The 16,880-nt window shown below is 38.4% G+C and overlaps 1 protein-coding gene across 4 annotated transcripts in view; it reads right to left on the reverse strand.

The window, feature by feature from the left end:
• Positions 1-11,433: 11,433 nt before the first annotated feature.
• The window catches only part of KCNJ3 (potassium inwardly rectifying channel subfamily J member 3), a 150,710-nt gene continuing 145,263 nt past the window's right edge, over positions 11,434-16,880 (reverse strand). For 3 of the 4 annotated variants that reach the window (XM_080669867.1, XM_080669865.1, XM_080669866.1), the window contains exon 4: positions 11,434-15,316. In XM_080669867.1, coding sequence (XP_080525993.1) covers positions 14,730-15,316 — 587 coding nt within the window. In that variant the 3' untranslated portion in view covers positions 11,434-14,729. The remainder of the gene's footprint in view (positions 15,317-16,880) is intronic. The other variant, XM_080669868.1, reaches the window with a different exon arrangement.

A 16,880-nucleotide genomic window follows, 5' to 3' on the forward strand; every position in this document is an offset into this window, starting at 1 on the left:
AGAGGGCTGTTGGACGGAACCATTTTTTTTTGGCCCCTTTGCTCCCACAGCACCTGCTTCAGCCAGAGGCAGTGTCTTGACCCTCCATGACCTCTTTGTCATGGTGACCGCAGGGCGTCTACTGCCTGAGGCCTTGGCAGTCAGCCAGGTGTTGACTTTCCTAAGATGGCAGCAACCCTGATGAACATGTGTCAGGGGCGGGGTCCCCTCAGCAGAGGTGGATCAGAGAGGCACACGGGGAGAGCTTTCAGGCACGCCAGCTGAACCCGACAGAGTCACACTGACAGCTTCCCTCCTCCTCTCCTCTTCTCCCATGCTGGCGGGCTGATGGCTGAGGGAAGCCGCAGCCACTGGCGAGGCTGGGGGTGGGCTCGCGAGGGTGGGGACCCTGAGGCCCTGGTCCCAGCTGGGCAGGCGGGCACTTCTTCCCAGGGTTTCGGAGGGTGTTGGGGGCGGAGATGTGCCCCAGCCTCTGCGCTGGGACCGAGCTGGAAAGGAGGGAGGCTGCCCCCTCCCCCACTCCTGGGTGGACGTTGCGGAGGAGGGGCTGTGGATCCCTAGCCCAGACCCACCCTCCCAGGGGCAGGTGGTGGGCTCAGGTGCTGCCAAAGCCATCAGACGCTTGGGGGTAGGAAGGAGCATCTGGGCCCGCCCCGCAGAGAGTCCCTGGCTCAGGTATCTGAGTGGCAGGCAGGCAGCAGGTGGCAAGAGTAGACGGAGAAACTGGCTCCAGGCCGGATAGGTGAGGCGCTCAAAACTTCTGCCCGGGCAGCGCCGGCTGCCGAATTGTGGCGGATAACAAAGCGCTGGTATCCAAGGCCTTTTTTATATATAGATGGTATACTCCAGGGATACCATATAACCTATAATGTAATAGGCATACAAAATTAACTAAACAAATGATTATTCATGTGAAGTTCATGGGTTTCTGTAGATATTTCAATCCTGCAGTTAAATTCAAACTGGAAATGAATACACAGAAAGTTAATGTCAAAAGGAATAGCAGGCCCTAACCAGTTTGGCTCAGTGGATAGAGCATCGGCCTGCAGACTGAAGGGTCTCAGGTTCGATTCCGGTCAAGGGCATGTACCTTGGTTGCGGGCACATTCCCAGTAGGGGGTGTGCAGGAGGCAGCTGATTGATATTTCTCTCTCATAGATGTTTCTAACTCTCTATCCCTCTCCCTTCCTCTCTGTAAAAAATCAAATAAATATATTTTTTAAAAAAGGAATAGCAGGATACAAAATAAATATTCAGATTTCAATTGCATTTCTATACACCAATAATGAACTATCAAAAAGGGATACCAATAAAAAATCTCATTTACAAATGCACCTAAAAATAAAATAAAATACCTGGGAATCAATTTAATCAAGGATATAAAATACCTGCACTAGAAAAAGTATAAAGACACTGATAAAATTGAAAAGGTACAAATAAGTGGATGTATATGCCATGTTCATAGATAAGAATAATTAACATTATTAAAATATATATACTACCCAAAGCAACCTATAGATTCAATGCAATTCCTATCAAGATGCCAATTGCATATTTCACAGAAATAGAACAAATATTCCAAAATTTTATATGTAACCACAAAAGACCTGAAATAGCTACAAGCAGTCTTGAGAAAGAAAACCAAAGTTGGAGGAATCACATTACCTGATATCAAAATATATTACAAGGCTACAGTAATCAAAACAGCCTGGTACTAGTATAAAACAGACATATAGATCAATGGAACAGAAGAGACCCCAGAAATAAACCCACTCCTTTAAGGTCAATTAATATTTGACAAAGGAGGCAAGAACATTTAATGGGGTAAAGACAGTTTATTGAATAAGTGGTGTCAAGAAAATTGGACAGAAAGGTGCAAAAAATGAAACTAAACCACTTTCTACACTTTACACAAGAATAAAACCAAATGGATTAAAGACTAAAATGTTAGGCTAGAAACAGTAAAAATCCTAGAAGAAAACACAGCCAGTAAAATCTCAGACATTTCTGGTAGCAATATTTTTTTCTGGTGTATCTCTTAGGGCAAAGAAAACAAAATTAAAAATAAACAAATGGGACTACATCAAACTGAAAAGGTTTTGCACAGCAAAGAAAACCATCAACAAAATGAAAAGATAACACACTGAATAGGATAATATATTCACTGATACATATGATAAGGGGTTAATATAAAAAAATTATATAAAACTCAATTCCAAGAAAACAAACAATCCAAAGATGGAAAAAAAAATGAATAGACACTTCTCCAAAAAAGACATACAGATAGCAAACTTTATGAAAAGATACTCAATGTCACTAAGTCTCAGAGAAATGCAAATTAAAACCACAAGGAGATACCACCTCACACCTGTCAGAATGGCTATCATCAATAGATCCATAACAAGTGTTGGCAAGAATGTGGAGAAAAGGGAACCCTCATGCACTATTGGTGGGAATGCAGATTGGTGTAGCCACTGTGGGTAGCATTATGGAGTTCTCAAAAATTAAAATGGGCCCAGCTGGTGTTGCTCAGTGGTTGAGCATCAACCTGGGAACCATGAGGTCACAATTTGATTTCCAGTCAGCCCACACCAGGGTTTTGGTCTCAGTCCTTGGGGGGAGACGGGGGGGGGGGGGCATGCAAGAGGCAGCCAATCAATGATTCTCTCTGATCATTGATGACTTTATCTCCCTCTCCCTCTCCCTCTCTGAAATCAATAAAAAAATTTTAAAAAAGAAAAAATAAATAAAATAAAATGGGACTGCCTTGTCATCCAGCAATTCCACTTCTAGGAATATATCCCAAGAAACCAGAAACACTAATTTGAAAGAAGATATGCACCCCTATGTTCACTGCAGCATTATTTACAATAATTAAGACTTGAAAGCAGCCCAAGTCCATCAGTAGATGAGTGGATAAGACAACTGTGATACATCTACATAATGGAATACTACTAGGCCATAAAAAAGAAGGAAGTCGTACCCTTAAACAGCATGAATAGACCTAGAGAGTAGTATGCTAAGTGAAACAATCCAGTCAGAGAAAGACAAATACCATATGATTTCATTTATATGTGGAATCTAATGAACAAAATAAGCTAACAAAATAGAAACAGACTCATGGACAAAGAACACAGACTGAGAGCTTCCAGAGGGGAGGGGGTGGTGCTGGGTGATAAAGGTGAATGAATTAAGAAAAAAAAATGAACTCATAAACACAGACAACAGTATGGTGATTGCCAGAGGGAAAGGGGGTTGGGGGAGGTAAGAGAGGATAAAGGGAAGATAAATGGTGATGGAAGGAGACTTGACTTGGGATAGTGAAAACACAATACAATATACAGATGATGTATTACAGAACTGTACCCCTGAAACCTATATAATTTTATTAATCATTGTCACTTCAATAAATTTAATTAAAAATCAAATAAATACATTTAAAAACACAACAAAGGACAATAGGTGGTACAGTCTACACATGGCACAAATTGATTCCATCATTCTCAAGTAAGAGGTCCATCTATATAAAGGGCATTCATGTTTGACAATTGGAAAGTATTAGTAGGGTACTAGGGAAAGCAACCAATAAAATATATAACCAGTTACTTAAAACTACCTTACCTTACTGGTTCAGAATAGGTTATTGGCATGAATACTGGTCATTCACAGTTTGTGTTCTATTTCAACTGTAACCAACATTTTGATTCTTCCCAAAGCAATTTTTTTTTCCCTCCAACTTGGTCATCAATAATTACTTTATGGAGGGATTGAATAAAAAAGAAGAGAGAGAGAGAGAGAGAGAGAACACTCATGAACATGGACAATAGTGTGGTGATTGTGGGAGCAGGGGTGGAGGTGGAACAAGGCATAGAGGGGATAAATAGTCATGGTAAAAAAAATAATGACTTTTCCATTAATAAATCAAAAGATCATGGTTTATCCTTACTTTTACTTTCTTTAAGTAACTGTATAATCCTATCATGGTATCAATCTCAATTTACCAAATATCTTCCACTCAATCTCTTCTTTAAAGTTGAATATCAACTCTGTAAGGCTGCTAGAATGAAAAGGGACTGGTTTTAAATATAAATCTTATTTAGTCAAAAACCTATGGTTGGATGAGAGAGTTCATCCACATGTCCAAATCTACATATTTTAAGTAAAGTTGTAAATAATGTAAAATATGAATCTAAGAATGCAATGTAATTTCATTTTATTAATTTTGTATATAGGGAAAGTGAGAGCCAGTGAAGTAAAGCCTATATATGGTTACAAAAATGAGTCTCTATCATAATTAATTATTACGTGCACAATTTTTCCTATAATGTATGCTTTTTAAAAACAGAGAAGTCCCTCTACAGTAAAAAGGAAAGGGAGATAAAAGTTGATAAGAAATCATTTATTTAGGAACCTATAATAAAAGCATAATATGCTAATTAGACCAGACGTCCTTCCGGACAAAGCCAGAGCTGCCAGGGAAGCCTGGGTCCTGGGTGCCAGAGGGAAGCCAGTGCCGGCAGCTGGGGAAAGGAAGGCCTCCTCTTGCATGAATTTCGTGCATTGGGCGTCTAGTCTTTAATAAAAAAGAAGCCATAAATCTCATTAGACATCACAAGTCATTTTCATAAAAATGGGATACTAGATAGAAGACATGCTATCATCTTTCACTTACAAAAATAAACCCGCATACAGAGGCAGAAAAGCATCAAACAGACTGTCAATTACAGCGGGAAGGCTGGTGGGGGGGAAGGAGGTAAGAGATCAACCGAAGGACTTGAATGCATGCATATGAGCATAACCAATGGACGCAAGACACTGGGGGGTGAGGGCATGTATGGGAGTGGGGTGGGGGGGCAATGGGGGATGTGAACACATGTAATACCTTAATCAATGAAATAAAATAAAAACCCGCATCTAAGTGACATTTTCAGATTTACCCTTCTCAGTCAGTCAGCCACTGAAACAAACGTGATCTAAGTGCCAACTCCCATGGGCCCATCCAATGTGTCTGCATACAGTTCATTGAACATTTGGTTAAAATACAATGAAATTTATTGCTAAAAGTAACTTCAGGTCATAAACTTTCATATATTTTAAGTGTCTATGTGGCACATTAATGTTTTTCTGCCAACAAATAATGGTACCAGTTTAAGGCTTATTTACTGAAACCTAAACCCACAGTTGATATAGTTTTAAGACCTAAGGGTGGGGTGACTAACAAAAAAAAGTGGATTTGACATACAAGGTTAGGATGTTATTAGCAATCTCTTGAAACACTGTTTTTTGGATGTTATTATCAATCTATTTCTTGAAACACTGTTTTGTTTTGTTTGTTTGTTTTCTCCATAAAGAACTATAAAATAAAACCTGGTCAGACATTTGTTCACAATGACAAAAATAGATTCCTAAGAGAATAATTAATGTCTTATTAAATACTAGAGGCCTGATGCATGAAATTCATGCAATAGTAGGCCTTCCTTTCCCCGGCTGTGGCACTGGCTTCCCTCTAGCACCCGAGACCTGGGCAGCCTCTGCTTCATCTGGAAGGTCGTCCTTAAGGACATCCGATCAAATTAGCATATTATGCTTTTATTATTATAGATGTTTCTTCACAAGCTAGGATGTAATTAATTTTTGAAAATGCCTGCTCTGATTTTTAAATCTACATAAAATTATACTTAGATTTGGGGAGGAAATGTTTTATTGAAATTAAACTCTATTTATATAAAAGGGGTAAGTAAGAAATGTTGTGAGGTAGTCAGAAAAATGACCCTCAAAGGAGTCCACATTAATTTATTTCTACCTTACTTGGCAAAAGGGACTAGCATATGTGATTAGATCAAGAACCTTGAGATGGAGGTATTATTTGGATTATAGCACAGTGGAAGAGAGAAAGATAGAAGAGTCACAAAGACACAGAGATTCAACTTTGCTGGCTTTGCTGATGGAGGGAGGGGGCAATGAGCCAAAGAATGTGGATGGCCTCTGTAAACTGGAAAGATCAATGCAATGGATTCTCTTCTAAAGCCTCCAGAAAATACAAACAAATAAATAAAAAACACAATAGAACCACAGATGTGTTGACATTGATTTTAGCCAAGTGAGACCTATGTTGGGCTTCTATCTACAAATTGTAAGGTAATAAATTTGTATTATTTATGCTGCTAATTGTGGTAATTTGTGATAACACTGATAGAAAACTAATGCAGTTATGCTAACCTTTCTTCTCAAAGTGGCAGATTAAATACTATAAGTACTTATTCCTACTGCTTCCTAAAATACTGAAATAATAGAGAAATTTTAAAGGCTTAGCAAAGCAAAGAAGTCAGGAAAGGAGACAGTAGCAAAATAAAACTTGAAAGTCTGTTTTAAAGGCATACTTAGAGAACAAAAAAGTAATTGAAAAATAAAACTGTTATAGAAGAAATGAAAATCTTGGAAGAGAAATGAAATCAAATAAATGGACATAAACTGAAAGTCATAAAACTTAAAATTAAGAACGTCTTCAAGAATGTAGAGAAAAAGTACATAACAATAACAAAAAAGAAAATGTAAGAACATTAGAAAATCATTGCCAAAAGTTCCAACAGCCAAATAATGAAAATTCTAGAACGACAGAATAGAGAAAAATAGAAGGAAAGAAAGAAAGAAAGAAAGAAAGAAAGAAAGAAAGAAAGAAAGAAAGAAAGAAAACTGTCCAGACTGAAAAGACAGAGCAAAATGAACTAAACTTGACTCACACTTAGGCAGAACATCTTGTAAGTTAAGAACAGTGGGGAAGATTATAATATTCTGAAAGCTTTAAATTGAAAAGGAATTAAAACTGGAAGTAGTATTAGACATCTCAGTAGCAACATTAGAAGGTAAAAGAAAATAAACAATGTCACTGAAATGTTGAAGGAAAGTGATTTCTATACCAGACCAAACTATTAATATTAATTAGGAAGTACAGATTGATTATTTTAAAAATCAAAGTCTCAAAAAGTTCACTATCATATTTTTATGAGAAGCCCCTGAAAAATGTGTTTAATGAAAACAAAGAAGTAAACCAAGAAAAGATGAAAACATATGCCCCATAAAACAGGGTTTCTACACCAAGAATGCTATAAATGGAATTCCCTAGCATGATGCTAAAGGAAGATCCCAACACAATGGGAAAATGATCAAAACATATGGGCTCAGTCAGAGAAAGATATATATCACATGATCTCACTCATTTGTGGAATATAATGAACAACATAAACTGGTGAACAAAAACAGATCCAGAGACAGAGAATCATCAATTAGACCATTAAACTCAGAGGGAAGGTAGGGAGGGTGGGGTAATGGGGAGAGATCAACCAAAGGACTTCTATGCATGCATATAAGCCTAACCAATGGACACAGACACCAGGATGGTGAGGGCATGAGTGGGGGGGGGGGGGAGGCAATGGGGGGATAAGGACACACATGTAATACCTTAATCAATAAAGAGAAAAAACATATGGGCTCAATTGTTATACACTTAAAGAAAACACTCATGGTTAATCTAATTAAAGCATGCTGTAACAACATTGGAAATTTAGGGTAGGGTGGATGTGGTGGAGGTGTAGTGGGTAGCAAGAGTTAAACAAAACAAAACCAAATTGGATTTTCATCTATTTCAGTTAAAAGCAAATAGATAATGTTCCCAAATGGAAAATCAAGAAGCAATTTCAGAATGGTTAGGGATTTGCATATAACAGTTTGAACCACCCAAGAGGGCAGGGACTTCTCATGTTTGTAGATTTAATTTAATTAAAAACAGACTAAATGGCCGAAACCAGTTTGGCTCAGTGGATAGAGCGTCAGCCTGCGGACTGAAAGGTCCCAGCTTTGATTCTGGTCAAGGGCCCGTACCTTGGTTGCGGGCACATCCCCAGTAGGAGGTGTGCAGGAGGCAGCTGATAGATGTTTCTCTCTCATCGATGTTTCTAACTCTCTATCCCTCTCCCTTCCTCTCTGTAAAAAATCAATAAAATACATTAAAAAAAATAAAAAAATAAAAAAAATAAAAACAGACTAAGTGGACTACCTGAGAATTAGTTTTTTTCATTGTAAAATCTCTACCATATAGTTGTTGCGAAGATTCAAATAATGTGGGCAAATTACCATGCAAATGATTGACATGCGGAGCTGGGAAAGGATAAGCAGGGGTTATGGATGAGATTCTTAGTAAGCAGTGGAGAGATGATGGCCCCTACTGTATTTGCTTTCTACAGTACTCATAGATCACACACAGCCCAAATATTCTGAGACAGTCAATATTTCAAGACTTTACAGGTAAGAAAATCAGAATTTGAAAAAAGAAAAAAAATATCCTACTAAATTATGAGATCCATCTTCTTTGAACTCCTCTAGGCCAGAAGCTGTAAGAAGCTAGCTTTTAAAATTAATTCTGAGAGGTACCAGGGAGTTGGGCATATGACATATCACAGAACTGGCCTGATCCAAAGATAGGAATATACTTTTTCTGTGAAACTCTTTCAAAAGAAGCAACTGACACTTTTTAAAAAGGTGACTTCTTATTTAAACAAAACAAGGATTTGTCTGTTGTACTTACTGTGGCTTTTGAAACACACTAGCTCAGCAAAGAAGATGTTCACGAAGACACCTCCAAGAAATGTAGGTCTCAAATAATATGCATTAAGTTCAGGTTCCATATTGCTGATGTGTCTCACCAATAAGGAGCCAAAATAAAAATTAACTTCAAAGATTGAATTGTGATGGATTAAATTATTACCTTTTAGGAGTTAAGAGTCTTCTGATAAACACATTGAATCACGAAATATGAGTAATTAACTGTTGAGAAGTGGAAAAATGATGAACACACTTTAAATATTAAACCCAATCATGATTTTAAAGTTATCTTACCTAATAATAGAGAAAGATGTAAATTTACAATACCTCCGCTAAGGCGCCCACAGCCAATCAGAGTGAGTATGCAAATTAACCCAACAAAGATGGAGGTTAATTTGCATATATACCTGGGTCACTCCCAGACAGCCATCGCCAAGCCTGCGATTGGAGGGGATGGGAGGGGCGGGGCGGGGGGGGGGGGGGCCGCTTCCCAAGCCTAAAGCCTGGGGCTTGGGAAGGGGCCCAGCCTGCAACCAAACGCAGACCATCTGGAAGTCAGCGCTGGGTTGCCCAGCTGCAGCCTGGTGACCCAATACTGACTGCTCAGGTGGCTGAGACCCAGAAAGTGAGTCAGGGTCTGATCTGCAGCCTCAGTGGAAGCTGTTGATCAGTGTACTTACCTCTCTCTTTCCTCTCTTTCTCTCCCTCTTTCTTTCTGATCTTCGCTAGCAGCCAGGCTTTTCTTTCTCTCCCAGACTCCAGGGGGGATGCTGTTAAGCCCCGCCTCTTTGATCAGGCCCAGTGATAGGCCTGGAGATGCTGACTGGCATAGGGACCAACCAATCAGAACCAAAGGTGGGTGCTGTGGGGAACCAATGGCTGCCTAGGAGGTGGAGCTTCTGATGCTTACTGGCATAGGAACTGACCAATGAGAAACAAAGGTAGGTGCTGTGGGGAGCCAATGGCTACCTAGGAGGTGAAGCTTTTGATGCTGGCATAGGAACCGACCAATCAGAACCAAATTGGCCAGCAGAGGAGGGCAGTTGGGGGCGACATCAGGCCTGCAGGAGGGGGCAGTTAGGGGTGATCAGGCTGGCAGGCAGGTGAGCAGTTAGGAGCCAGTGGTCCCAGATTGTGAGAGGGATGTCTGACTGTCGGTTTAGGCCCGATCCCTGGGATCAGGCCTAAAATGGCAGTTGGACATCCTGCAAGGGGTCCCCAATTAGAGAGGGTGCAGACTGAATTGAGGGAATCCCCCCTCCATGCACGAATTTCATGCACTGGGCCTCTAGTAGTTTTTATAAAACTGAAGTTGCAGTATTGAATACATGAGTTTATATTTTTGTAACCTAAATGACCTTGTTCATTTAAATAATTATAAATTGCATGCCAGACAATGAAATTAGTTTGATGGTAATTGAATATATATATATATATATATATATATCTCCTATATAATAAAGAGGTAATATGTAAATTGACCATCACTCCAACACACAAGATGGCCACCCCCATGTGGTCAAACATGGCCATCCCCATGTGGACACAAGATGGCCAGCAAGGGAGGGCAGTTGGAGGGGACCCAGTCCTGCAATGGAGGGCAGTTGGGGGGCACCAGGCCAGCAGGGGAGGGCAGTTGCGGGGGACCAGGCCAGTGTGGGAGGGCAGTTAGGGGCAATCAGGCCGGTAGGGAAGGGCAGTTAGAGGTGACCAGGCTGGCAAGGGGGGGGGGGGCAGTTAGAGGCAATCGGGCCAGCAGGAGAGCAGTTAGGCATCGATCAGGCTGTCAGGGGAGTGGTTAGGGGGTGATCAGGCTGGCAGGCAGAAGCGGTTAGGGGCAATCAGGCAGGCAGGCAGGCAGGCAGGCGAGCAGTTGGGAGCCAGCAGTCCTGGATTGTGAGAGGGATTCCAGATTGGAGAGGGTACAGGCTGGGCTGAGGGACACAAACACCCTCGTGCACGAATTTCGTGCACCGGGCCTCTAATATATATATATAAAATTCAAGCACAGCTACTGAAGTAGAGCTCACAGATGTGCTGTGTATCCAAAATCCAAAGTGAACTCTCTTCATAGTATGGAATGATAGAAAATTTCATAATACAAACAGCATGTAAGACACCTTCCCCATAATCTCCCTCTTCCTCCCACAGAAATAATCCATTAAGGTTCCATCTTGTCTAGACAAAGTGGCTCTTGAATAATCAGACAGCTAAATGCTTTTTTATAGTATTTAAAGCCATACATATATGAATGAATTTAGAACAGCATAAGAATTTTTTCAGAATTAATTATATATCCTTATTTTTCATTTGGTAAGTATTTGCAAAAGCTTATTCACCTATTGCTAAAAAGGATGAGTAATATTTAAAATGAAGATAAGCATTATCAAAATAATTGTATTTTTTTATTTACATCATTTTGATAAATAGAATGAAATATTTTATCATGACAGGAGCTACATACACCATAAAAATCCCATAAAAGGGGATTAGTTTGCAGTTGTTAAATAATTATTCAGTTCAATGAACACATTATATTTTGGTGGGCTGAAAACTTCCTTGGCTTAAGTTGACTTTTACTCTCTTTGAGTTCATACAAGTTCCTGAAATGGAAACACCAGAGGTTTATTTTTTATTCAGTCAATAAAATGCGTAACATTTCACTGCTGAGAAAACCTGTCATGTGCAGAATGAACAAATGTTACACAAAATCACTTTGATAAGAAGTCACCTCTTCTAAAATAATTATTTCACCCAGTCACTTTTTCATATATGAAACTGCAATGATTTTGTGTGGAATGATCAGTGTCAAAAAAAAAAAAAAATCAACAAAAGGAGAATAAAAGCAATTCTTTATTTTTATCCAAATATATTAGACTTTATAATTTAGTTAGTTTCAACAAAAACGTAGAGTCACTATATAATATATCATCCAAACCAAGACACTCGAAGAGTGAAAGGAGAGCTGTTAATAATTACATAGGTACAACAGGACAAGCTGGGACTCTCGAAGGGAAACTGGGACCTATGATCAACTTAGCAATAGGGGTTAAACATGCAGAAATCATATCTTTCCCATACATATGTGGTAAAAATAAAGAAATAGCATTCACTAAGAAATATTAATTTTGGCAAGAGTGGTTGTTCTTTCTCATCATCCAAGTCTCTGTTTAAGTATCACTCCCTCCCTAAACCAGTAACCTCCTCTAAAATAATTACTATTTCACCCAGTCATTTTTTTCATTTTACCGTTTTCCTTTCCTCAAGTAATGTTACTATCTGAAATCATCTCATTCGTTTTTTGTCTGTCTCACAGTGGCCCTCCCCATTCTCCTACTGATATGCATTGTTCAAATGGGCAGTGACCTCCTCTGACTTAGTCATACCCAAATCCCCCAGGAATGAGAAATGCCTGGGACATTAAAAAAACAAAGCATGCAAAAAAAAAGTTAAATGAATTAATGAAAACCTTTGGAGAGTTTATTCTGGGGCCCATATTCTACTTGGTACCAAAGACAAAATAACTCTCTAAATTATGGCTCTATTTAGTTTTAAGTGTTTGGGCTAAATGATCTATGCAGTTTCTTCCACTGGTAATAAATATACTTTCCCCCTCCCCCCCAACTCCTCTTTCTGCTACTATTTCATTTCCTATATCCAACAAAAAGGAAAGTTCAGAGATTAAGGGGTAGGGCAACCAGCTCTATTCACAGTGGATGGATGCTCAAGGTTGATCATTTTGCCAGTAACAATTCCCTGGTATATGTTTGCACCTACAGAATTTGGTTGATACAGAGGTAGCCAGAAGGTATTCTTGTAGTCAATGATTGAATTGTTGATGTAATAATTTTCCAATAAGGGAATTATCACAAGATTTCTAAAAACAGGAAATGATGCGCGCCAAACCAGCCATTAAGGATTTGCATGTTAATGAGGACAAATAGATTAATTGTGGGCAGAGTTACACTGCAGTGTTCAAAAAGTTTTATAGGAAAATCCATTATATTCTGATAAGGAACACATAAATTTTCATTAAAATATCTTCATTCCAAATCTTTATTTTGTAGGTGTTCTGCTGAGCAATAGTTTGTTTCTGTAACAAATTATAGTATAAAACCTTAAGGTTAAGAAATTGTACTGCTAAAATTATTTTGGTAGGCCAGGGATCCAATATACCAATGAAATCAGTATTTAACCAACCAAACAATAACACCAAAATAAAATTAAAAAAAAAAACAAAAAAACAACGAATGGGTAAAATACTTTCAATTCATCAAATTTTAAATTCTCTCAAGTATATACAAAACATTCGTCACAAACTCAGTGACAGGTGTTGGATAGGATAGGTTCCCCAGGTGAAGAAACAAAGTCTGTCCTATTACAACAAATGCCATTAACAAAAGAAAGGCTAAGAAGCCCTAACTGGTTTGGCTCAGTGGATAGAGCGTCAGCCTGCAGACTGAAAGGTCCCAGGTTTGATTCTGGTCAAGGGCATGTACCTTGGTTGTGGGCACATCCCCAGTAGGGGATGTGCAGGAGGCAGCTGATCAAAGTTTCTCTCTCATTGATGTTTCTAACTCTCTATTCCCTCTCCCTTCCTCTCTGTAAAAAATTAGTAATTTTTTTTTTAAAGAAAGGCATAAGAAAAGAGAATCGGAGGGAACACTCTGTAAACTGTATCAATGTCTATCTGCTGAAACTAACACACACAAAAGAGTGTTGAATGGAAACCGTAATAAAAAAATAAAATTAGCCCAAATTGTGTGGCTCAGTGGTTGACTTAGAAACCAGGAGGTCATGGTTTTGATTCCCAGTGAGGGCATATACCCAGGTTGTGGGTTCGATCCCCAGTGTGAGGCGTGCAAAAGGCAGCTGATCAAAGATTCTATCTCATCATTGATGTTTCTACCTCTCTGTCCCTTTCCCTTCCTCTCTGAAATCAATAAAAATGTATTTAAAATTTTTAAATTAAAAGAAATCTCTGAAAAAAAGAAGATACTCAATTAGACATATATATTTAAAGCATAAATATTTATCATCTCTTTCAGTGTATTGTGTCTCTGCAAGGAAAAATTACTGGTTTTTGAAATGACAGAAGTTTCAGAAACAAAGTGAAAATTGACTCAGTTTGAAACAGAGACCATTAATTATGTAATTTCACACATTCTCTGCATTCAGTATAACTTGGCTACTGACTATCACAATGATTCAGCATTTGTTCAGAGCTCACAGTTGTGTTAAATCATATACAAAACAGGTGTCCAGATTTTAATTAGTCCAGGAGAGGACCAATTCTCAAATTAATTTATCTTTATTTTCCCCCATTACTAGCAAGTTTTAAAAATTGTAAAAAATCTTCAACATATTGATATGCTCTAAAGTTTACAAGTTAAATATATAACGGTTATATTTTGGCAGGGCCATAAATAGCACAGACTTGCCTGAATCCCTCATATAAAGTACAATTAAAAACCTTTCAGGACCTTAAACAGCAGAAAACATTAAATTAGATTTTTAAAATGACAAATAATTTAAGGCTAAAATATTTGGTATTAATAATTAATGCCAGTAGCCTTCCTAGCCTAATAAAGTAAACATGCACAAGAACTACAACTCTGAACAAAACATCACAATTTTATCAGATATATATGTATGTATGCATGTGTGTGTTCATATATATATGTATATATCTGTATATACATATACATACATATATATAGTTTTATCGCCCTGAAAGATATCTATTCATGTTCAGCTTAATTTACATGTTAGAAATGTCATGGAGAATACCACCCCTTTAAATATATATATATATATATATATTTCCAGAATATACAATATAAATATACCATATATAAATCATGCCATAAAACTAAATGCAAAATTTGCACATTATTGCATGCATGATGTGATAATACATGCCCGTTAGTAAGAATTTCCTTATGATGCCCTCCCTTCACAATGTTTGCTTTCTGCACAGTAGCAGTACTTGGGAAATAAGGCTTCTCAAATAAGCATATCTGACTGGGGAGGAAATGTACCTTTCAGATTCCTTAGAGAGGATTCCCTCATCAGCCAAATATTAGATTATTACTAAATCAAACAGTAAATAATGCCTAAGAGGGTGTTTGTTATGTGAATCGATCAGAGTTCATTTTTCTTAATTTGGCTGGGAGATTTCCCTCCATCCTGGCTCCTCCCCCAGCCATCCTTTGAAGCTTTGGTGGCAGGTCAGCCACTGACTGGCTCATGGGATCAGACAACATCTTGGTGGCTTTAGATACCAGTTTTTCTTCTGAGTTGCCAGGAACTGAGCTTATTCGTTGAAGTTTCATGGGCAAGTCTCCCAAGCTGTAGGCTTTTTCTGAGGTTGTAGAACTCATCCTCAAGAGTTTCCTGGGAAAGTCTTCTCTTCCAGTCATTTTCTGCAGCTTAGATGGAAGTTTTGTACTAATGTCATCTAGGCCATCTAAGCAATCCACAGAATTATGTCTTTCTTTGCTGTTAGTTATGGCTGGTGCTATTAAGGGGGACGACATAAGAAGCATTTCTTCCTGTTCTTTCACACTGTAAGGTGTGGTGGGGACTTCAAATGTTGCATGGAACTGGGAGTAATCAACTTTAAAGAACCCTTCTTCTAAGGAAATTACAGGAAAAAAACGATGTCCCCAAAGAACTTCATCTTCGGTGTATGATGTTCGAGCTTGACAAGTCATCCCTGCAAGCAAAAAAAAAAAAAAAAAAAAAAAAGTCCTTGATAAAATTTTATGCATAGTGGAAGCACAAGTGAAGCTAGTTTGAACTAAGGAATTTATCTTGGTTTCGTATGTAAGCTTTGGAATGTCCATCTGAGTAGAATAAGTAACAGAATATGTTAAAAGTTTTTATAAAGGTTGATAGCTTAGAGGCATATACTTTCTTCCGAAGAAAAACATGGGGCACTTTCATGTTTAAAGGGTAATTCACCAGTAGCATACTTGTTTATTTATCCATAAACCAAAATAAAAGGGCATTCAATAATAGCAACAATAGCAACATATTTGTCTCTATAAGGAGATAAGTGTAGAAACTATATAATAATTTTCCATTTTTCAAGAAACAATGTGATATATGAAACAAACCTGCCTTTGAATCCAAACATCACCACCGTGTAAACTTATGAAAGATATTTAACTGAGCATCACTTCTGTTGAATAAAACATGGAAAATAACACCAGTCCACAGGACAGCTCTGAGATTGAAATATAATAAATAACATGTACAGAAATGTAAAATGTATTGTATAATGTCTACACACAGTTTGTTCTTATAAATGACAGCAAAAATAACTAACCCAAATATTTCCTAAATAAATAAAAGTTGGGAAATATTTCTTTGTTAGATAATGGGAAGTCATTGTGGTGGTTCCATTCTTTTGGACCTTTAAGGCCAGGTGAACTTTTGGTCAAGTTAGAAATCTACATGCTAAAATCAGTAATCTGGGCCATGTGATATTTCAAGTTCTATTCCTGCTATAAGAATCTCTGAAACTGATGCTGGATATCAAATGCCAAATTTTGCTATTTATTTATTATATTACTTGGACATTTACCTCATGCTAGTTTGTTTTACTCAAGTGTGTTCTCTTCATAAACAATATATTTAAAACTAGAGGCCTGGTGCATAAAGGTTCATAGCTTAGAGGCATACCTGGTCTGCGGGATTGGGCCGAAACCGACTGTCTGACATCCTCCAAGGGGTCCCAGATTGTGAGAGGGCACAGGCAAGGCCAAGGGATCCCACTGGTGCATGATTGGGGCTGAGGAGAGATGCAGGAGGTTGGCCAGCTGGGAAGGGACCACAGGAGGGCTCCAGGACATGTTCAGTCCACCTCGCTCAGTCCCGATCGGCCAGACCCCAGCAGCAAGCTAACCTACCAGTCAGAGCGTCTGCCCCCTGATGGTCAGAGCACATCATGGCCACTGGTAGACCAGTCAACTGTCTGCCCCCTGATGGTCAGTGAATGTCATAGCGAGCAGTTGTGCGGCCTTAGCATATCATTAGCATATTATGCTTTGATTGGTTGAACAGACAATTGGACACTTAGCATATTAGGCTCTTATTATATAGGATGAGTTACTATTAAATCAGTCAACTTGTAAATATTCATTGAAAATTTCCAGTCTTCACACAATGGAAGTTCATGAAAAATTAATAACATATCAAATTTCAGTCTTATATTAGTGAAAAGACACAATTTCTCTAAGTTGCAAAATTTACTACTTCCCTCTACCTTTATTCTC

This window comes from Plecotus auritus, assembly GCF_963455305.1.
Source record: "Plecotus auritus genome assembly, chromosome: 5".
Taxonomy (NCBI): Eukaryota; Metazoa; Chordata; class Mammalia; order Chiroptera; family Vespertilionidae; genus Plecotus; species Plecotus auritus.